General features: G+C 46.5%; 1 protein-coding gene across 1 annotated transcript in view; it reads right to left on the reverse strand.

The window, feature by feature from the left end:
* Positions 1 to 18,243: 18,243 nt before the first annotated feature.
* DDX1 (DEAD-box helicase 1) overlaps positions 18,244 to 23,605 on the reverse strand; it is a 29,290-nt gene continuing 23,928 nt past the window's right edge. Inside the window, exons 20-26 of the mRNA XM_039887817.1 lie at positions 22,815 to 22,906; positions 20,804 to 20,876; positions 20,586 to 20,658; positions 20,462 to 20,504; positions 19,662 to 19,757; positions 19,255 to 19,375; positions 18,244 to 18,584 (exon numbers count right to left, since the gene is read on the reverse strand). Of these exons, the coding sequence (XP_039743751.1) occupies positions 18,454 to 18,584; positions 19,255 to 19,375; positions 19,662 to 19,757; positions 20,462 to 20,504; positions 20,586 to 20,658; positions 20,804 to 20,876; positions 22,815 to 22,906 (629 nt within the window). The 3' untranslated portion in view covers positions 18,244 to 18,453. The remainder of the gene's footprint in view (positions 18,585 to 19,254; positions 19,376 to 19,661; positions 19,758 to 20,461; positions 20,505 to 20,585; positions 20,659 to 20,803; positions 20,877 to 22,814; positions 22,907 to 23,605) is intronic.

Here is a 23,605-nt window from a genome sequence, read left to right on the forward strand (position 1 = left end):
TCTCTCTCTCTCTCTCTCGTTATCCACATCGCAAAGTCCAGCCGAGCCTACCTTCTAAATGTTTCTTGAATCGTCCTTTGTCACGTCACACCCATGCTATTGAAAGAGTCCCCGACCCCTCTCCCCAGTCTCTGTTCTTCCCTCTCTAAACTTAGTCTCTGTAGGGTTGTCAGCAGGATCTTTCTGGAATACAAAGTTGACGAAGTTTCCCGTTCTTGCCTAAAACCACCCTGTGGCTCCCGCTGCCTGAGAACCAGGCCACCTGGCCCTGTCCTCCTGCCTCAACTCATTGCCGAGTCCATCATTTGGGGCGTGGCTGTCACTGTTTCACCAGGGCTCACCCCCCTGCACGTCTGCACGAGGCCTTTCCGGACCCCTCCAGACAGTGTCATTTCTCTGGCTGGAGAGAAAGGGAAGTGTGAACTGGGCTTGGGAGCAGCAAATGGCCCAAGGCGGCCAGAGCATGGGGCATGGAGGGCATGGCGCCAGTCGCAGAGGGACACGAGTGGGGACATCGTGGCACCCTAGGCTGTGAAGGGAACCAGGGTCGGGCTGTGGCAACTGGCTCTCCTTCTGAGGGAACGAGGACGAAATCTGAGTAAGCGGAGCTTTAGCTGGAGGAGAAGGCACGGTGAGCCCTGGGGGGGTGGGGGGCAGGTGCCATTTTTAACTTGCTTTTTACTTCATATTTGGGAGAATGTCAAAAACGTTTCAAAGCAAAGAAAATAGTATGATGAATTCTCATAAATACTCAGAAATTAACTGAATCTGAAACATTCTATTCTCTCGAGCGGGGGCCAGGGGAGGCTCCGGCAGCCGTGTTCTAAGGGTCCCTCCCGATGCCGGGCGCCTCCGCCCTGCCCTGCAGCTCTCAGAGCCCCTCACTCGCACCTCATCCCGGGGCTTCTGCCGGCCTCGGGAAGCTGCTGCCCGAGGAGAGAGGGACACGCACACCACACTCTAGCGCAGGGCCACCGTCTGCCCAGGCGGCTCCCAGCCAAGCTGCAGGACCCAGCGGGCACACTCTCCTCACGCCTGGTCATGTGACATAAGTGCTAAAAGAGATAGGTGCTGGGCATCCTTAGGTAGTGGGCATCTCAGTGGGGCTGGAGGGTGGCGTGTGCTGGAGAGAGTGGAAAGAGGGGGGGGGCCACCTTCCCTGTGGGCCAAGGTGACTGAGGCCACGGGTAGCCAGACAGGGCTCCCACGAGAGACAGTGACAAGCTCAGACTGTGTCTTGGGAAGAGCACGGTGGCAGAGTGGAGGCCACAAGCCTGGAGCCCGGAGTCTTGAGGACTGTGCCTATGAGAGATGATGTCACTTAAGCCAACCCAGTAGCAGGGCAGGCAGGGAGAGGAGGGAAGGCGAGGAACACCACAGGCCTTCCTCAGGGACCAGTGCCCGCCAGGGGAGCAGTCAGAGTCAGCGCCCGCTCCCCCCCAGAGCACCTCCGGAACCAAGCCCCCGCCCTCAATACCCCATTAATGCTAACCACCTGGCATCTGCCATTTGGTGGCCTGACACTGTCCAGGCCTCCTCAGGCACCTTTCATGTGACATTCCTCCCTCCTCGGCTTTCACAGGACGCAGGGTTACTGCCTGTGGCGCTGGGAGATGAGAAGCAGGCCCCCGGGGGTGAGAAGGGGTCTGCCGGAGACCCCTAAGGCCGGGGCCACAGCTCCGGTTCCCACAGGACAGAGCAGCCGGAGCGGGGACGGGAGGTGTGAAGGCCATGGAGGGGGGTGATTCGTGCAGTCACCATGAGGTGGGAGCCCAGGGAAGGCTGTGACTCCCGATCCTCAGCCACAGCGTGTCACCAAAAGGCCAGGAGAAGGTCCTCTGACATCACTCATGCTTTTCTGGGGGACCCAGGACAGGCACTGACATTTGCCGGCTGTGAGTGGCACTGACGAACCCCTTTCTGCAGAGCGTGTTTGCGAAATCACTCGGTCTCCAGACTCTCAGAACAGCGACGGAATTTAAGTATTGGGCATCAGTACCCGTGCTATTACTTTAGGGGGCAAAACTGTGCAGAACTTCATTAGTAATTTTAGACATACATTTCTAAGAGCCAAGGTAACGCATCAAGCAGGAAGAGAGTTGGGAATTGGGGGTCTGGGAGAGCCGGGTTCAAGTCCTGAGGCCGACACTTCCCGCCAAGCGATCTCGGCTTAATCCTGGAACCTCTGTGTTTCCTCCAGGGACAGACACAGCCAGGCCTATTTTGCCAAGGGCTGTGAAGTTAAGCGGGATGATGGCTGTGAAACTTCTTGGGGCACAGAGGGCTGGCGCGGGGAGGTAGCATCTTCCAAGAGTCAACACCCATCAATCAGGGGTTCGGGCCTCCGACCCCAGCTTCGAGTCCCACCAACCACACAGGGTAGTGCTTTCTCTCCCTCTGTTGCACGTGGAAAAGGTGTTCAAGGTGGTTGTTTAACCTGTCTCACGCCGCCTGGCCAGGAAGTGGCCGCGGGTGCTGGACCCAGGCTTGGTCACCTGCCCCCGTCCACAGACCGTGCGCGTGTTAACTACCGCAGGGCCCCAGTCGGAGGCTGGTGCAGAAGACTCCCACACTGGGAGGAGAGACCTGCGAGCACCGGCTCCTCCGGGCGAGCGAGGCGCACGCCCCCGGGGCCAGCAGGGAGGACGGCTCGCGGTGTTGGGTGTCTGTGGGAATCGCCAAGGTCTCCGGTCATTTGGAACTTGTTCATCTCGGAGGGGTGATTTACGTGATCTCGGCTCTCACTGCGGCCTGTTTGATCACCTCCACCCCACGGGGCTCCCGTTACCAGCCCTGGCTAGTGCGGCCTGGCAGGGCCATGGGGGCAGCCAGCGGGGCAGAGCTGGGAGGCGAAGGACGGTCTTTGGTGTCACTTCCAGGGAGGCAGAGCAACGTAGCGGAAAGAACACGCAGTCAGAGTCAGCGACACCGAAGTTCTCACCCCAGGCCCGTACTTACCAGCCGTGAGAGTCAGACGCCTTGTAACTTCTCTGAGCCTCCGCTTTCTGATTTGTGAGGTGGGGGTGCTGTGGCCTAGTTTGAAAAGATTTCGGGGGAAGCAAAGGCATAACAGCAGTGGCAAAGCAAGTGCCACGGACCCACAACAAATTATCAAGTCAGGGCCCACAGTATTGGGACACTACAGGGCCATGATGGGGGCTAAAATGAGGTGGAAAGTCAGCTGAGCCACTCCTAAGATGTGACAGCTGCCAGCCTTAAGTCCACCTAGGGCTACACTAATCAAGGTCTAAAGTCCACTTCAAAGGAGGTGAGGACCCTGCTTCATTCCACACCAGCTGGACCGTCCTTAGAGCATTGCATCCTGGATTTCACCCCTTATCATTTTGAACATATTCAGAGCAAAGTGACCGGCACAAAAGGCCTTGCAGACATGTTAAAGGAACAGGGTGCAAAGGGCCGGCCCTTTGCTCTGATGGGGTGAAGCTCAGTGGCTGTATTTCTCAAGGACTTTGTGGAGTAGAGAGAGACTCATCCTCTCTGGGGATGAGGGAGTGAAGAGCAGTGGAGAGAATTATAGAATCCACATTTCAAACAGAGGTGGAATCGGTCCAGCAGTGAAGTCACAGCCTCGCCCAGAGTGAGCATCCCATCCCTAGAAGCATGCGACTGAGATGAGCAAGTGCCACTTGGACAGCCGGAGAGAGTGTGCCTGCCCGGGGTGCAGGGTTGATTCCCTCTCTCTCTTTCTGCGTCTATGAGTTGAGAGTCTGTGGTTATATGCATTCTTCCGATGGGAGACCCTGAAGGTTACCATCTAAGATACGCCTGTCTGGATGTAGAAAAACATTGGGTGCCTGCGTCTCCCTTTCGGCAACATGGTGGTCTATGCGCATTCACCAAGTCCAAGGTGCTGAGCTTCGGGTCCACACCAGAGGTGATGTCACCATGGAAACACGAGCATTCCGGCCCACACCTTTCCAGGTCACGGAGCTGTCCCCGCAGCAGGAAGAAGCATTTCCTGGCCCTGATCTCCTCTCAGGGGTCCCCGGCCCTGGTATCCTGTTTCTGGTCCAGCAGGGCATCCTGTGGTGGCCCCTGGGGCAGCTGGTGCCTTGCGGGGGGCGGGCCTGCCAGAGCCCTCCATTCCGGCCACAGAAACCAAGATGCTCAGATCAGCTGGGGAGTCGGGCGGGAGCCTGGGCCACTGAGGACAGCCTGCTGGGCTGCCATTCCCAGGACAGGAAGAAGCGCAGCCCAGGATTCCAGAGAAGGTGCCTCTGCCATCTTGTCACTGCCCTGATTCCTTCTCGGCTCGTCCTCTAATAAAATCCCTTTTCCAGTGTGTTCGCTCAGCCCCGAAAACTTCCCCCAGCACCTGCTGCGTGCCACACAGTCAGTGCATCACCCCGGGGCAGGTCACCCTGGGGCAGGTCACCTTGGGGCAGGCTGGGATGAGGCGCTCTCGAAATCACTCTAGATCTGCTCAGGGGGTCCGTCCTTGAGGAGGGCTGTGTGTGGAAGGGGCTTGGAGCCTGGTTGGGGAAGGGGTGTCTGACCCACAGGAAGAGCAGGGAGGACCAAAATCATAAAAAAAAACAAAGAATGCCCTGGGAATTAGTATAGACCATTCAGATGATTTTGTTTAATTGGTAGGTAGAGAAACAGAAAGTGAGTGTCAGGCTAGTGTCTAGGTTCTAAAGCCCATTTCACTCACTTCCCTGAGCAAAGCCACCAGGCTACGGGGCTCAGTGGCATAAAAGTCATTCTCGTCCCACAGGAACATGTAGCCACCTTCCCTAAGGCATCGGGGCCTGTCCTCCTTGACTGCCCACCGTACCAGTGTCTGGGATGAGTCTCATGCCAAGGGCGTGATTGCTCCTGGAGGTACCTTTGCTGCCTAGTGGGTGGTCTCAGTTTAGAAGTACTACCCTAACCCATCCCCGTAGAAAACTAGTCTCAGAAGAATCCGGACGATTCTGAGCCTAGCTAACCACCGTCTCCATGAAGCAGACCCTACCTCCAGCAGGACACTGCCCACCTCAGGTCCAGTGGGCAGTCACCCAACTTAGGACAGTCTGACAGTGCTTCTCTCCACAGGGGCTATGGGTGATGTGGCTTCACTTAAAAGGTTCAGGCACAGATAGACGTGACCAGGTGGACGGCACCTGACCATGTTGTTTAGAAGGTAAAATAGAAAACTGTCCTTCCCTGAACAACAACTACTACTGGTCCCTCAAGACCTCAACCCGATGTCACCTTCTGACGTCCTCCCCAGTGTCCAGGCCCGGGTAAATCTCTCTCCAACATGGCCCCAGAGTGCCATGTGATGTCTCAGCATTTACAACCCAGTGTTGGGATTTGGTGTTTGCTTATCCATCTCCACACTGTTGAAAGCTTGTCTCTTTCCATATCACCATGCGATGCAACCAAAGATCTTCAAATAATGAATAAATTACCGAACATAATATAGGTGGACTACAGTCCTTGGCACACAGCAGATAAGAGTAAATATTAGTGGATCAAATTTTGAATAAGTCTAGACACGATGACACATACATGGGGAATGAGATACATCTAAGTCTTCAAGGAGCTCTGATCTGTGATTACAAGATGACAGGTGGTGTGTTCCACAAAGGCAACTCCAGCCAGAAGGACCAGCACACAGGAAGTGCCGGCCAGCTCCAGATGCAAAGGCCAGAGCAGGTTCATGGAGGGCGTGGTGTTCCAGCCGGTCTTTGAAAAGCTGTCAGGATGTTGAAGCCAGCACGGAGGAGAAAGCCAAGAAGGGCATCCTCTTGGAAGGACTGGTGTAAGCCAAGGCCCAGAGAAGGTCAGTCCAGGCTGTGCCGTGCATGGGGAGTGACCTGCTGGGAACGCAGCCAGACCTCGCGTCACGTGGGACGGGTGCTGCAAGCCGTCTCTGCCCTGGGAGAACCCTCTGCCCAAGCCGAAACCTGGCTGTTTCTGGTGCCTTCCTGAGTTCTAGGTCTGCTCATCCAACTGCTGACTGTTCACCTCGCTTGGGCATCTAGCAGGCACCGCAAACTCAGCATGTCCAAATGGATCTCCAAGTGAGTCCCCACTCGGGGAGTGGCCGCAGCAGCCACCGTTTCCCAGGATTCATCAGTGAGTCCTCCCTCTGGTTTTATACACGGTAAACCCAAAGCAGACCACCACCTGTCCTAAAACCTTCATGGCTCCTCTTTGCCCTTAGGATAGATCCAAGTGAATGAACATTGCTTAGACCTAGACATTTTGGAGAGCGAAAGGGGCACTATTAGTAAAACAGCCAGGATGACGGGTATAAAGCAGGGCTGTCTAGAACAGACCAGCACACATGATCATTCTACTGATAAGCCCCCCTCCAGGACCCTGGCCCTCTTTATCAGCCTCTGTCCCACACTCCAACTACCAAACTGGGGCCGTGAGAACCTCCCTCATCTCCTCAAATGTTCTCCCCATCCCGACTGTCATATGTGCCGTCCCACCTCCTCCGGCTCGAACACCTTCTTTACTTTTCAGGGTTCTCTGGAAATGACAAACCGTCACTTTGTCCGGAAGGCCTTGTGGTCGTTTATTTAATTGACCCTCTTCTTTCCAAACTGAACTTGGTTTCTACCATATCTCCAGCGCCTAGCTCAGTGTCTAACACGGAGGTGGTTTTTGTTTTTTTTTTTAATTACAGCTTTATTGAGATATAATTCACATACACACTATACAGTTCTCCCATTCGAAGTACGCAGGTCAATGGTTTTTAGTACCTTCAGATATGTGCCACCATCACCCTTGTTAATTTCAGAACATTTCATCACAAGAGTTCATTCTTTTTTTGTTTTTTCGTTTTTTTTTCTAACTTTCACTTCATTCTTAGAACTTCGTAAACTATTTTAAACATTTTTAAGTTTACAATTCAGCGATATGAACCATCGCTGCCACCCAGCTCCAGGGTTTTTCATCATTCCATTCGCTCTAATTAGAAAACGAAATTTAAAAATCGACGTCCCACACATTGAATAGTGCGTGTGCCAGATGTTATGCTGGTGGCACAATAGTAGGAGACATAGATATAGGGAAGAAGAGAGGTAGATCTTTTGTAATTGGTCAAAATGCAGGTGCCGGGTTCATCACTTTCTCTGGAAAAAAAAAAAAAGGAGGCATTATTATGTTACTGATTTTATGGTATGAAAATTAGAGGCCGCGGATTTTAAAGTTAGAATTAAAGCTTATATTTCCTTATGTGTCATTCTGCCCCACCCCCATCCCCGGCAGCTGGGAGGGCCCTGGGCGAACAGAGTGATTCCTCCACGTCCTTTTGCTATGGAGAGAGTGGATCAAAAGGCCAAGAGAATGAGAAGATTTTTCTTCTTCAAAATAGCTCCTCGGCCCCCTGAAATGAATGAGCAGCTTCTTAACAGACTTTTCCCCCAGCGCACATTCCCCATGGTTGGTGAGGCAGAAAATTCACAAGAACAAAGCTCTTGCCCTAAAAAGATCTTCTTTTTCAATTTAGGGTCAATTCCACATTTGGAGCTTCCAGAAGAGTCACCTTTAAATTAAGAGAAAAAAGGGGGACAGTTGCGTATGAGCTGGGGAATCACACACACGGATGTGCACAGCACCCCCGCACCGCACACACATTGTTCATAGGAAAGAAACCCACACACACTGCGCTCCTCAAGCCTGCTCCTGCGGGGCAGGGGATGTGCCAGAAATCACTGGGCCTGGCAGTCCGAAGGCTGGATCCATTGCCCAACCCACTGGGATTCCTGGGCAACTTCTAGGGGTCTCATCTTATCCTTCTGAAAAACAGGCAAACAGCCTCCACTCTGCCTTTCCTCAAGTGGTGGTTGTCTGGCCTAGAAGATGTGCCATTTGCAAAGGCACTCTGCCTCCTCCCCTCCCCACAGGACACGTGGCCTTGTCACTCCAACCTGAATGTGTGGTAGCATTCTGGCACATAATCTACCTAGGATCACCTTCTCCCCCTAGCCTTTCGGGATATATCGACATGCACTTGGGTTAATTAAAGTCAACATTCTTTACATCTCACCCCTTATACAATGTCAGAAAGCTGGACTCCACATGGAGCCCAGTCTGGCTCAGCTGGGGTGTCATCACTGAACCCTGCTCCTAATCTATCTGTCTGGGGACGAGATGATTCAGTGCGTTGGGCTCTCTGGGATCAGCTCCTACTCAGCTGGGCCAGCCCTCACCCTGATGGCAACCAGCATGGGGGAGGGGTGGCCAAGCACATACTCCCCACCCAGGGGCCAGGTCAAGGTGATCGAGTTTCTCACTCCAGTTAGAAAGCACATCACCCCTGACTCCAGAGTAATAAACTCGGTCTTGGGGCTTGAGCTATAACACGGTTCATTTCTGGGCCAAATCCCTGAAGCCGAAGGGTTTATTTTTAAGGACAAGCAGTTTGCTGTTTTCAGCATTTCTCATCAGAAATAGTGCAATTCAGCCCGATCTGCATTGGAAGCATAATTTATCGTCTCACACAGATGGTCGATTGAGGGTGGGGAGGAGGTTTGCTTTCCGTTTCAGTTCAGCGAACATTTCCTGGGCCCCTGTGTGCGCCAGGCACAGAGCAAAGCGCTGGGGAAGTGTGGGTGAGCAAGGCAGGCTCCCGATCCTGGAGACACTCATAGTCGAGGTGGGAGACAGACCCCCAACCCCAGCTTTGGCATCAGACAGCCCTAGTTTGGAAGCCCAGCTCTGTCACATATATTGGAGTCATGCTGGGAAAATTATCTCACCTGTTTCTAGCTAAGGGTGGTCAACTTTGCTCATCTTTTTAAAATACCAGCTTTTGGTTCTGTTGCTTTTCTCTATTGTTTTTCTATTTTTGATTTCGCTAATCTCCACTGTGATCTTTATTATTTCCTTCCTTCTGCTTGCTTTAGGTTTAGTTTACTTTTTCCCCCCAGTGCCTTAAAGTGGAAGGTTATGTTATCGACATCACTCATAGCTATAAATTTCCCTCCAAGCATCGCTTTACCTACATCCTGGAAGATTTCTTATGTTGTGTTTCCGTTTTCATTCATCTCAAAGTACTCTCTAATTTCCCCTTGGAATTCCTCTCTGACTCATTGGTTGTTTAGTAGTGTGGTGTTTCATTCCCACATATTTGTGAATTTCTAATGTTCTTTCTGTTATTGATTTTTAATTTCATTCCATTGTGATCGAAAAACATATTTTATATAATTTCGATCTTTTTAAATGTATCGAGGCTTGCCTCATGGCCCAGCATACGGTCAATCTTGGAGATTGTTCCTCGTGCACTTGAGAACATGTGTTCTGCTGTTGTTGGGTGGGGTGTTCTAGAGACAGCTGTTAGGTCTAGTCAGTTTACTGGGTTATCTGAGTCTTCTATTTCCTTATCCATCCTCTGTCTAATTGTTCTATCCATTGTTAAAAGTGGGGTAATGAAGTTTCCAACTATTATTGTTGAACAGTTTGTTACCTCACCTCTTCAAACTCTGTTTCCTTAGAGGAAAATAATCATTCTTGCTTTGCAGAGACATAGAGATAAAGAACACAAAGTATGGTCACACAGCCTACCACATAGTGAATGTTGCCGCTGTGTCTCAGAATGATTTGACAGAGTATAGGACGGTGATGGTGAAGATTGCTCTCTAAAGTAATCAGGTGGTTCTGCGTTAAGCCGGCACAGCTTCAGTCTGAAAAACATAAACTTTTCTTAAAGAGAAAGCTGAGGCTCAGAACCTGTCTATTTCTCTGGCCTTGTATTCAGGATATGCAGATCTCCCGTCCAAAAACTAAAAACTAACTAAGTAGTTAACAAATCCTAACTTCTCATCCTTATTTTGCTAGCTGGTGTGTAAATTTTCTTCACAGAAGTTTCTTGTGATCATCCATCCATCTATCCTTCTATCCACCCACCCTTCCTTCTTTCCTTCCTTCCTTCCTTCTTTCCAACTCAACACATGTTTAACGAATCACTTTCTCTGGTCCAGACCCTGGCCTGGGTACTGAAGATAATGAAATCGGACCTGCTGTAGAAGGACCTACCCTATCCAGAAACACACTGACATGTAAGTAGGTCAATAAAATGTAGGAACATAAATGTTACAATCAAGGAACAAAAGGTTTGGAGGGCACAGAATAGGGAAGTGACCTGCTTGGTGGGGGAAAGAGAAGAAGAGATCAAGTTGGCTTTCCCAACAAATGTTAAAATAAAAAAATAAACTGAAAAGGAGTCGTCGGTGTGGCTCAAGTTTCATAACCCTCCCTGCCCCTGCCAATCATCTCAGGTAGGAGGGGGCCCATGGGAGGAAAATGAGGAAAACAAGAGGATGTTACACAAAGTGAGTCATCCAGCCTCAAATAACCAAGAACTGCACAGGCAGAAAGTTCTTGCCTTGGAAGTATGCCAACTCCAATGCTGTAAAAATAACCATGATGAATTCACATATTTCTGTGCAAATAATGCTCCACCATGACACTGAAATCTCAGCCATAGGAAATTGGAGCTTTGAGCCCCATATGTTCAAAATCATGCTCATATTTTGGTCAAGATTTTCTTGAAGAAGCTAAAAACCGTGTTTTCCCATTGAAAGAGGTCCTAGTCTCCACCCCGTCCTGGATGAGACCACAGGGTAATGATTCCTGCCCGGGGTTAAAGGTCGCTAGGTGCCTTTCTGTTGTGGGTCTCAGTCTCCACATAAGAATTGTTGCCATCAGATAAGTTGATAGGCTTTCCCCATAGCATGAAAAAATAAGCTCATCGATAGTATTTGTTGTACGCTCGCTACGTCTACTGCAGGGAGAGAAAAGGAACTGGAGGCCAGAAGCCTTCACTGGGAGAACTTTCGACCCCCCAGAAAACATTGGGGAAAACAGCTATGAGACAGTTTTTAAAAATTAAGCTCTGGGACCTGACAGACTCCAACTGATGGACTTGGACTTAACATCTCTTGAGTCTTGGATTCCTCTTGGAAAAAAAAAAAAAAAGAACATTGGCTCTTACATGAAGCTGAATTAAACTATCGAGCTTATGGTTGGTATTCAAAAACGTGGTGTTCTCTTGCCTCACAGAGGCGTTTAAAGCGACTCAAGTCCCTAAGGATGGGTGGAATCCCAACAGGCAGAGAGGTGGGAAGGTCTTCTGGTGGCAAGAATGCACAGGGTGTAGTGATAAGCACCACTTAAGTGAGTTCTGGCTCCCCTGCTTACCAGCCAGGCAATTGTAAGCAACTCACCAACCTCTCAGTAACTCGGTTTTCTCATCTGTAGAATGAAAACACAAAGAGAACTTATCTGCCGGGTTGTTGTGAGGATTGATTGAATTAAGATGAGTAACACTTAAAGCAACACCTGGTACATAGCGAAGAGTGAATTAATGTTAGCTATTGTTACATATGGAGGGGGGTGAAGAGACCTGGTTCAGTATGAACCGAGCAATAAAAGAAATAGGAATAGAAAGCTGGGACCAAATTTTAGAGGGACTTCAGTGCCTGTGTTGGTCTGGACTTAATTAAGGCAGTAAAGGCCCGCTGCAGGTTCTTGAATGGGGGTTGACGTGGATTCATTAAAAATTAAAAATGGTGGAAGTAAATGAGTTCCTGTTGTAGCTTTAACTTGTACCAGAAGAGGCTGTTCTAGAATAGTGACTCAAGCCTCCTCCTGCTTCCACCCCCCCAAGATGGTTTTCTTTGGAGAAAAGGAGAAGGCAAAGGACAGACCATGTATCCTGTCATTTTTCCAGTCAGATATCTGTCAGCTTGCATTCCCATGAAGTCACTTGGTCATCAAGGAGACTGGAATGTGGGGTGTCCGGTCATCATTTTGGCTTTTCGGATAAGTTGCCACAAGCTACTTTTGGAAGAGTGACTAGGCCCGTTGTCTGGGCTGCCTGTCTAAGCCTACCTCCTGCCCTCACCCTTCCCCCTCAGACCCACCCACAGGCAGGCGAAGTCAGTTGGGGATCGGTCCACAAACCCCCACCATGCTCTCAGAGGGCACCGCTGTAATTCCTAGGATCAGCGGATAAGAGGCGGGCAGATGAACGGCGTGAACATGACACCCCACCTCACTCCATTCATATCTGGGCTTTTAGAGACAGGCGGAATCAAAGGAAATGACTGAGAAAAAGCATTCTACATTCTGGAGATGCTAATGAGAGAGGCAATTAGCGAAACGCAATTTTGACACTGTGGAAGTTCTTTGCACACAGAGCATTCCCAAACGCTGGGCCCAGGAGAAAGCGGGTCCAGTGGCCCCGTAAGTGCTTTGCGACAGGAGAAAAACCACTGGAACACAAACCGTGTGGGGCCAACTCATGGGGAAAAAACCTTAATGCACATTTCTGAGCCTTCAGAATCCGGAAAAAAAGACCGCAGACTCTGACAGATGTAATGGGAAATAATTCCTTTGAATCTGTGATTTGCTTAGCAGAAAAAAAGGAAGTCAGGTAATCCTTAAGTGACCCCAAGTGGTAAAAATATACCAGCATCTAAACGTTCAGGTCTATGTTGGGCATTCGGTGTGACGTTAGTGCCACCTGGTGCATTTGACCGGGAAATAATATACCAAAGACCCCCAAGAGCTGGCAGAGGCAGGCCCCACTGCATCTGTGATATTTCACAGGAAATTCTTCTCTTGGTGTTGGGTTGTGAGCCAACAGTGGGAAAATGAATAACAATTTATGTCCAGAAGCATAGAATAGTTTGTTATTGTAACCAACAGAACACACACCAATATTTTTAGTGAACTTGATGATATGGGTATAATCCAATGTCCCCAAATTGCTAGCCTTTAAGAGCCAAAGAAAATACCTCCAGCTCCCAGGCTCTGTGACTGCAGACTAGCCAATTCACTCCCAAAATGTCGAAGAATTCTTGGAAGTGCCTGCTAAACCCGATTGCCACTAAGCCTGTCGCCTTTCCAAGCTCTGGTTTAGATGACTGCCCCAGAGTTTCCTTCTGCCATTACGGAACAAGTGCCCACGGGACAGGGTCCTAACCAACCCCACACCTTCTAACATTACTCTGTCCAAACACGCCAGTGCCTCCCTTTAATGCTCACCTCACGCTGACACACTCAGTTGCTAACATCAGGCAGCAGACATTTGAAGGCTCCAAGGGAACCAGTGTAGAAAAGGAAAACCAAAACTCATCATCAGATCCCATTGCTCCCCCACTCAGCCGCCCCATCCCTGCTGGCCACCTCTCCCCGACTCCAGCCTCTGCCCTGGCATCCGCTCTTCTAGTCAGGATTTCCCACGCCAGGTCTCTTCCCTGAGACCCTGACCCAGCGCCAAAACACCGGAGAGCCCTCACTACGAAGTACTGCCCTGCAGACACCGCCTCTGGTTGCTCTTCAAGGTCCTTCTCTGGCAGTAGAAAAGATTTATCTTTTGATTGGGATTTAAGGAACCACACAGCTAACAGCCAACCAGAGCCTTTTCTGGTGAACAGGATGAGTTACCACGCTGGGGAACAAGATGAGAGGTAACATAATGGATCGAATCAATAACTTCCAGAGGCAAGTGACTGTCTACAGCAGTGGGAATGTTTTAAGTAAAGTGGCAATTGTCTAAAATAAAAAGAAGAGGCAAAAAAGGTTTTGAAAAACTGACGCATCATGAAAAGATTTGTCTGAATCCCCAAAGTGACTATTTTGAAGAAAACTAAGTTCATCTGGGTCAAAATTTATTTTTAAAATAATCTTATTAGTTTCTCAAAAATGACATATAGTACTATTTTTACCAAAGTTTTTCTCTACAATAACCTCCACCTCATAGTATGAGAGCGAGGGTTCCAGCCTGAGCCTACACCATATTTAACCTTAAGACTGACGTGTACTGACTTGGGTGAGTGCAGCCAGTCTACGATCGTTTACAACTGGCTCAAAAAACATCCAGAGTCAGGCTCATCACTTGGGACAGCCAGGCTCTACTCCAGATGATGACATCAGAATTTCTGGAGGTGAAGTGCAGGTCCTGGGATCTTTTAAAGTGTCCAGTGATCCCAAAGTGCAGCCGGGGTGGAGAGCCAGTAACCTAAGGAACAGATGCGCATTTTCCACAGAGGCCGTGGACCAGCCCTGGAAGACAGGTGATTCTAGGACAGCAGCGTCTCTCAGATGTCCTTTTGCATCGTCTTGCCTGAGTCTCAGGGTAAAAGCTTGCAGTGAGAATTAAAGCTGTAAGAGCCATTTCTCTTATACGGTGGGTCTTGATTTGTGGTTCAAGGTCCATACGCACCACGATCTTCTGAGAAATTTGTCAAAATGCAGACTCCCGGGTCTCACCTTAGAACTAATTAATGATCTAAGAACTAATGGTCTCTGATGTGATTTCGCTAGTAACTACTGCCAGGATCAGAGCCACACCTGTCTGACTGCAAGCTCTTAGAAATCCCCTCAATACTTTTGACCAGAAAGACTGAAATCTGTCAGAAGAAACCAGAGTTTTAGATGATTTTGAGTGAAAGGTAATTATTTAAAGCAACAGAACGGAAAACGACAGCAAAAATTCCCCTCACTCCTCCCGCTAAAGGAATCCTCCATCGGTTACCTTACAGTAACAACACGATACCCACCCCTTTCCTTCCTGTTCCGCTACATTTTTTCCCTTCTAACAACTATTCCTTTTTCTTCCAAATAAGGTCACTTGGAAAAAAATCCCTAGTAATACTTTACAAATCGTCAGCATCTATAGGGAAGAGATAACGTTACTGTCTAGGGGAAACTACGCCAAGTCACAGTTTCTGTTAACTTACACGTTTTTCGTATTTTACATATCCCGCTCAAATGCAATAGCCGTTTGCATTTCCATTTTGCGGTGCCCTTTTAAGTCAGAAGAGGAAGGTGAGAATGTGACTGAATGGTTTTGCCTCTTTAGAATTGGCTGGGAATCAATTTTTTTTTTTTTTTTTAAATCTGGGTCATTCCCAGTCACTGCCACATGTACTTCCACTGTTAAATGAATGAATGAATGAATGAATGAATGAATGAAAAAATAAAAACGGCTTGTACCTTATATACAAGTCTGGATCCCTGCTTATAGTATGACGGTGGTGGCGAGGCTGGAGCAAGGTGAGGGACGAGGGTAAGGACTCGTGTGTGAAGAAGTTTCTCATTCATGGAAGGCCACCTCTGCTCGGCAGCACCATTCACACCCCATATGAAGGCTGTATGAAAACAAACTTGAAATGCGGCAAGCACGATTTCAGTTTGTACAATAAGTTGTACAGAATGTGTCATCGAGTACAACCCTTTCAGAACCCAGTCTGGTAACGACCCTGAAAAACGTTCACAAGGTTCATTCGCTTTAATTCAATCCAGGAATTAAAGTATCAGGAATCCAGGAGGGAAAAAAAAGCAACTCAAAAGATAGAACAGAGATGTTCACAGAGAAACGTGTAACACGGGAAAAGCACACAGTGTAAGTACTAGAAAACATGGTCTGAGTGCCTCTTATCTGCTGGACATTTGCAGAATGATGCATACTGCTGTCACCATTTTTATAAATAATGACACTAAAGAGAGGCTCTAACAAAGAAACTTGAGCGACGAAGGACTCTGCCCCCTGCCAGCCCGCTCGTGCTGGATTTGTGCCTGGGCTGGGCATCCTGATGCTCACATCCCTTTCAACTACCCTCGAGGCTCAAGAAGAGTGTGGCGGTGACGTCCACCCCGGCACGGTCAGTGGGTTATGCAGCCACCGAAGTATTTACAACAAAATACTTACGTCAAATGAAGATGTAAAACTGTATCTACAGTAAGATCTACACTGTATACCAAAGAATTTACAGAAAAATGAACCAGAACGTTAGTTTCCATGGAAGTGGGACTACAGACAAAAAGTAGGGAGGGGTGGGGGTCACTCTACCCTGCCGTTTCCACATTCTGTGTATAATAGGAAAAGGTCTGTGAAATATGAGTCACAGAAAGGTTCTGGCAAATCCTGGAGGTAACGCCAGTCAACTCCAGTCAGAATCCGATCTCTTACGACGAACGCCCCTCCTCAAGGAGCAGTCCCGCATTCCATGTGGCCTTCCATGCTCTCTCAGGGGTGTTGGTCCCAACAAGAGGCTGCTAGTATCCCCCAGACTAGCAACACCGTGAGTACGAAAACCAGAGCCGGAGATGCTCGCGTACGTTTATTAAAAATTGAAATAGCAAAAAAAAAATCCCCAAAGAGAGCTACTTCAGTCACTAGGAAAGTATAAGTGGCAGCCAAACCTGACCGTAGCTGCAGGGAGCATGCCTGGTGAGCGAAAGGCTGGGCGGGTAATGAGGAGGAACACGCCAAGGCCCAAGACCTCAGGCCGGTGTCTCCTGTGCACTGGGGGTGGGACACGTCTTGGCATTTCTGTGTACCAGGGGACAGGCTTAAGAGCTGCCGACACGAGATCTGGGAGCACACTTATAAAGTCTTACACTATGTAGCCGACAAACCTGGAGCTGAGTCAGGAATACCAACAGCTGACGGTTAATACCTAACATTTCTGGGTTTTCCAGTGCCTCTGGTGCTCTATGTGAGCTGGAGTGGTGACCTAAACACACAGTGGCACAGATAAGACCAAGTTACTGAGATCCGCAGCCCAGGGAGGGTGGGCAGCTTTTATGAAGTCATCTAGGCTCCTTCTGCCACATGGCTCTACCGCTCCCAAAGCGTGACACTTAATCTCCTGGGGAAACTGGCTAACGCCACGTCCAAGTTCCAGCTCAGGGCGGAGGGACAGGCCAGGTGGAAGGACGGGACCGACAAGTTGAGCATGGCACTCTCGCTCCTGCCCCAGTGACTGGAAGGCGGGAAGGATGGTCGCTAGCTAGGCAGTCGAGAACCAACTAAAACCCGGAAGGTTCTATTTCTAAAAAAAGAGGGGCAGTTAGCACCTGTCATGGCTCAGTGCCCCCATCTTAACCAAAATTTAGCAATCGTCCACATCCTTAGCACTAATCCAGAAGCACGGACTAAGATAAACGGGAGGATGAAGGTGATGTGAGGAGAAAGGGCCAGTCCGGCCGCCAGGCCCTCTGCTGGTCTGGTTAGGCGCAGCTTCCTCTTTTAAAAACTGCTCCCGGGATAATTCCCGTCGCATGGTAATCTGAAGAGAAAATCTGAATAACCCCTCCCACCACCTCCCAGCTCTCCTCTCCAGCCCGCCCACCGGGACCCGGGAACCATCCTGCACAGGGAGACCAACGAGTAAAAGCCGAAACCCAGCAAGTTCTGGCTCCAGTTCTGGTTCCGGTTCTACCGACTGGGCCATGTGAACATGTGTTCCTCTCAGCTCGCTCTGCACCTGTGAAGCAGGGACATGGACGAGATCAGACAGATCTTTCAGCTCTCATATTTAAATGGTCTGAAAACCAGTCTTTACTTGGCTGTTATGTCAATTAAAAATTCCTTTCTGAAGCAGTGAGCCGCACGACAAAGAGCTGTCACCACGCAGCTTTGAGACTGGTTCTGGAGCTCTAGGACACGGCCCAGGAGGGGGTTTGGACGTGAGAGTGGAATGCTCATAATCGCTCCACACAAACTGACTCTACCCAGGAAATGATTTTAATGGTGATGGTTTTCCCACTGTTTACATATTTAGTTTCAATCAAGATTTTGTTTGAAAAAAATATTTCAGTGCTAAAAGGTTTAAAACCGTCATACAAAAAATTATAATAGCCTATGCTCTTAAGGAATCTCTAGAGCAGGGATAATTTTCCCCAAGAAACTACTTTGTAAACCAAGAGTCAAATGGCACAAAAGAACAATTCCATTGTAGGTGTTTTCATTCTGGTATTTTAGGCAAGAGAGTTTGAGAAAAGATATTCCAGAGAAGTATAAGCTTAATTTTAAGACAGACTCAGAGAGACAGCAGAATAGTTTTATCTTTGTGGGTGTGCGTCATGTGGCAAGAAAGGCTCTTAAAAAGCTAAACCTTCAGATCCATCTTCACTGTCACCACCACCAAATCAGGCATCAGTCCCAGGACACAGAGGCTTTTCAAACTCCCTACAAATCCCCAGGGCTTCCACACGCGCCAAGCCGTCCCTTCCACCTTGGGATCATCCAGCTTTCTTCCACCTCACGCCTTTCCTCTCAGTATCCACGCAGATAGTCGTAGCCCTCACAAGACTGACCCCATTTAGGACCCCTCCCCGTGAAACATTTTACTCTTAGAATACTCAGTGGTCCCACACAGGTCCTCCGCCAAACTCGCATACCTATAAACTTCCCTTCATAAACAAGTAGCATTCTTGCAAAAGAAAAGCCATCGAACAACGTCAAAATAAAGACACAAACCTTCATGCGAATAGAGTCATCAAATTTATTATTTTCGTTAGGTTGCCGTTTTATGAGAATTCCCAGGGCTAATGTTTCATGTTTCTTGACATGCAAGACTCAGCATTAACAGCTTAAGTTACTAAAAATACTGCTGCCTGGAAGCAGTACAACTGTTTTAGAGTTTTAAGACTAAAGACTTTTCCTACTCGCATCTTATTTAGTGTATGCTAAAGTCAGAAGGTTCTGAACAGCTGGTTAGGAAGGTAGCCAAGATGCAGAAAAGATGTCTGTGCCTCCTTTTCCAGGGCAGCCAACTCTTGAACTGTAGGTGCCAAAATATCCACATGGCCTTTATAGTTTCCACCTGCATTACACACACAAATTACAAACTATGTAAATGACATGCTTGGAATAACTTGTCAGCAATACTTTGGCTCAATTATATCAGTTTTATATATCGCTTCTAGCAATGTGTAATGTACTCCTGGGCAAGTTATCTCCAAAACTCAGAGTTTTAAAAATGTTAAATCAATATAAATTAATGATTAGGCATCACTAACAGCTGTCCCGGCACCCCCACCAACCCAACCCCTCCTCTATCCTCTTCATTTAGAAAACCACTAGTTTAGCAGGAATCTTAAGAAATTTTTCAGGAACGAGCTAAGGGCATTCCTGGCAAAGGGAACAGTACACTGGGTTACCACTTGAATTAAGTCAAAGGTTTCCGATTCTCTGTTCAAAATTACCATTATACTGTTGTTTCCTAATAGTTCTATAAATGCTCAACGACTCTTATGAAATCAACATGTCAAGAGAAACAGCTATGCTGCCTCTTCATTCACATTCTGATCACACAATTAAAAAATGCGACGAGACAGGCATGGACAAAGCACTGTGACAGTGATAAAGAAGGAACGATCAGTGTGCTAAAAACATACACTTAACGTAATGAAATGAAAAGACTTTTCTTAAATTGATGCTCAAAAAGGAAACAGTCGCACTTAAGGATGAAGTAAAAGAGCCCCCAAGCTCACCACCAGCGGCCCTCTTTTGACCATAGGTGACTTTGCCATCAAATTCATCAACCGGGACCTTTATATCTGGCTCAACCTGAGAAATGGTACAGTTCAGGTGTTCTTCTATCTCAGAGAGCAACTAAGAAAGGGGGAAGAAAGCAAAGCATTTTCAAATAAAACATCACTTTGACAGAGTTGAATTTTAACAACATTATATAAAACTGGGAAGGCTAGAATATTTAGTGTAAAAGGAAGTTATATTTCTGAAGACATGAACTCTCAACTTATAATTTACAAACTACGGCTAACATTATAATCAATTACTTAATATTCTTCGTCATAACTGACAAGAGATAAATGCTCAATATAACTTTTGTAAATCAACGCAGCCTATTTCACCAATTTTAATAAGCTTTTTGTCTTACTTGCATCTCGTTGTACCATATGGTACAGCCACCATCCTCCTTGAGCCTCGTGTTATAACACCCTTTTCCACGGCTGCTACATACATGGTACCAAACCTAAAGAGGAAAAAATATTAACATGCATGGAGACTGAAACATGCTAGATAGCTTTATTTTCAATTTGTTTTTTAACATCTTCTGTCTTCAAGGCACAAAATAAATAGACCGCAGGGACGGTACATCATCCGATTACTACCACCACTCAGTAGCTCATTAACCAGGTCTTCTGAAAGAATTCTTTTTCAGAATAATACAAAAGTTTTTATAAAATGCATAGTTATAGAAAGGAATTCTCAGATAAAAATAAGGATGAAAAGGTAAATATTGGAAAACGTTATCAAAAATAAAGTTCAAATGTTTTCTATAAGACAAAAGGAACAACTAGTTTGGGCAACAGGTATATGAGTGTTCCTTATTCTACAACTTTGCTGTAAATTTGTAACTGTATCAAAATTATAAGTTACCCCCACCCCCACTCCCTATGAAAGGTCTTCTATGGCATCATGCCAGAGAGGGTTTAAATACATTTTGGTGAAAACAATAACAGCTATTAGGAAAAATTAGATTTTGCATTTTTCCTTTCTAAACTTCATCCTATTATGTTTCCCTTTAATAAAAAGAGAAAAAGGTGCCATAAAAATGTTCATTTATAGTCTGTATGCAACCAAATTTAATGTAAATGGAGAAATCAAACTGTTTTTATTTCTAACGTCTAAAATGACAACACAAACAATAACATAATAGAGTACTGAAAAGATTACCTTTTCTTTCTCTGTTGCCACCAAGGAAATAGCCAGACCCATTCTGAAAGATTTTAACGTCTTTATTAGACTTTATTCCTAAAGCGCAGAAGCTTAAAAAAGAAAAAATAAATTACAGCAGTACCTTTCAGCTCTTCCTACTCTGCCAATTCGATGTACATAGTTTTGCTTTTCATCAGGCAGGGTGACATTTATAACTGTAAATAAAAACAATTATTACCAATTGCCACAGATTTCTAAAATTTCAAATATCAGCTTGTTTGATGTTCTAAATATTTCAAATATATTAGGTTTACTTTGAGTTCCATAAAATTCAATCTGTAGGCATAAAGTGTCTTTTACCATAAGGAACACCGTGAATATCAATTCCCCTGGCAGCCACATCTGTGCAAATCAAGAACCTTACGTCTCCTTTCTAAAGAAAGCAGAGAAATGAATTTATTAGTGTGTATACTAAAAAATAAACACAAATACTATCTTCTGACTGAGGACTCCTGTCACTAATGTGTCACTATGAGATTAGAGGTCCAGATATTCATAATTCACTGGACCGGGCCTTGAATTTGTAAGTTACAATCTGCTGAAATATGACATTTGACATGAATGGATTCATTTAAATGACTGGATCCATTTTTGCTTTTCTTTTTTCTTACACCAATATCAAACCATTGTCAAAATTTGGCTTAATCTTTAAAAATTATGACTGGTAATTCAAGAAAAAGAAAATACAACAAAATACAAAAACGAGATTATTTTTAATCTTGTATTACAATAAATTCAGATTACTCGACGTTTTGCCTTGAGATTACAGTTTTTGTGACAACAAAATCCTAAAAAAGGAACTGAGAGTGCCCCCTGGTGCTCACCAAAGAAACACAAACTAGCCTTCAGCTAGTGAAGTCAGCGATGCGGAGGAGGGAGGGGCTACGGACTTTGGCCCAGAAGAGAGAAAGGTGCTGCCCATGCTGAAATGAGCCCATTTGATATGTTTTAACACCCAAACCGATCCACAGTATAAAAACAGAATCCAAAATTGCTGAATCCAGCACTTCTCACCTTTTTTCCTATGATGAGTCTGAGAGAAAATATCTGTGCCAGACACTGAGGCAAAGGCACTGTGGCAAACAGACGAGAATGCCTGTGGCTGGGGCCACAGACCCCGACTTCTACATGACTCCAGACCCACCCACCTACACCGGGAGCTGTCCAACCTGACCACGTGCTACTAGGACAAAGGACAGTCTGCCCTAAACGATTCACACTACATTTAACTCCACAAGACTGTATTCTTTCTTAATTTTTTAATTTTTCAATTACAGTTGACATACAATTTATATTAGTTTCAGGTATACAGAATGGTGATTAGACGTTCATATAATTTACTAAGTGATCCCCCTGATAAGTCTAGTACCCACCTGACACCATAGAGTCAACACAATATTAGTGACGATATTCCCCACGCTGTGCTTTACATCCCAGGGACTACTCCTAACTACCAATTTGTACTTCTTCCTCCCTTCACCTTTTTCATCCAGCCTCCAACAACCGCCACCCCCCTGCCAAATCTGGCAATCATCAGTTTGTTCTCTGTATCCATGAGTCTGTTTCTGTTTTGTTGTTCATTTTTATTTTGTTCTTTAGATTCCACATGTAAGTGAAATCATATGGTACTTGTCTTTCTCTGTCTGACTTACTTCACTTAGCATAATACCCTCTAGGTCCACCCATGTTGTTGCAAATGGTAAGATTTTATTCTTTTTGTATGGCCCAAACCATATTTTGATTCCTGTCTTAAATTAATTTACAAATTAAGTTCTCTATGGGTGTAACTACAAACTATTTGTGGGGGGTGCCAATGCTATTGTTTATTACACACAATGGGGCACGAGGGGTTCGGGGGACACGGGGCGCGTGGAGGGGGCGCTGCTGCATCGACTCGTTAGTACATTCATCACAAAGGCACGGCCTCACCTCCACACCCAGGCACGGCTAGGACTGCGGCCCTTGGGTGCCGGGCACTGGAGGGCGTCGTACAAACTATTTTTAAAAATGGCTCGCAGATGTGGTTTAACTATACAATAATGCTTCTAAAAATATCCACCTGAAAGAATTTAACTAAAACTTCAATTGGAAACTCTTATTACAGTAGTGCCGTGCTTGTAGAGAACGTGTTATTTACCATTGCCTGTTAAAGATGGCTAAGCCCAGCCACGAGGATGCACCAGTTAGGGTAGAAATATTCTTAAGTTTCTACGACAAGAATTGCTTTAATAATATTAACTAGAACTGATTAAAATCACATACGATTCCCCTCTTAAGTATTATGGAAATGTAGTTAACTAAATGCCAATACCTTAAATCTTTCCAAGTTTTGCTTTCTCTCATGAGGCTTTCTGTCACCATGAAGGCAAACACACGAGAACTGGTGTCCTTTTTTATCAGGTCCTAGTGAAAAGAATAAACCGTTAGCCCTGGAAAATCTTACACCTAAGTCTATGCAAAAAAATAAAAAACAATAAAATTTAGATTACAATGGTACCATATAATTCTACGGCAATCTACACCCCAACTTGCCATAAGCCATGGTTAACACGATTTGCCATAGGCGAAATGCCATTAAAATGAACTCCTTGGGCATTAAAATTGATTTTGCTTTGAAGGGCAGTGTAAGTCACCCTTTCCGATCTGCAGGAGTAAATAAAGCAGTAAGCCAACAAAAATGCAGTAATAAGAGGAAAACATATGTGTATACCAGGAACCTCACCCATCCCACATAAAGCGAAAAACCAAAAAAGTAGGCAAAAGGTGTTACCTTTGGAAGAACCAGAATAGGCATTATGAAGTTCATGACCTTCCTTAAAAGGCCATGCCCACAAGCCTGCCCTCCTCAAGGTGTTCTAAGCAACTTAGTTTTCTGGTTTCTTGGCCAAAGCAGGTGCTACTTTAGAGGTAGATGCAGTAGTAGCAATTCTAAAAATAGCAGCTCTTCAAATACATAGTAGCAAAGAGCTGTACAGTCCTGACCAAAGTAAGGACAAACAGCTTTCTAGAACTCAAAAGAACCTGTAGGCACCACTACAAGATAGCTCAGAATAACTATTATAGAATTCAAGGAAATGGTACACATCGAAAGATATTCCCCCA

The sequence above is a fragment of the Pteropus medius genome, unplaced genomic scaffold, assembly GCF_902729225.1.
Source record: "Pteropus medius unplaced genomic scaffold, Ma_sr-lr_union100, whole genome shotgun sequence".
Classification (NCBI taxonomy): Eukaryota; Metazoa; Chordata; class Mammalia; order Chiroptera; family Pteropodidae; genus Pteropus; species Pteropus medius.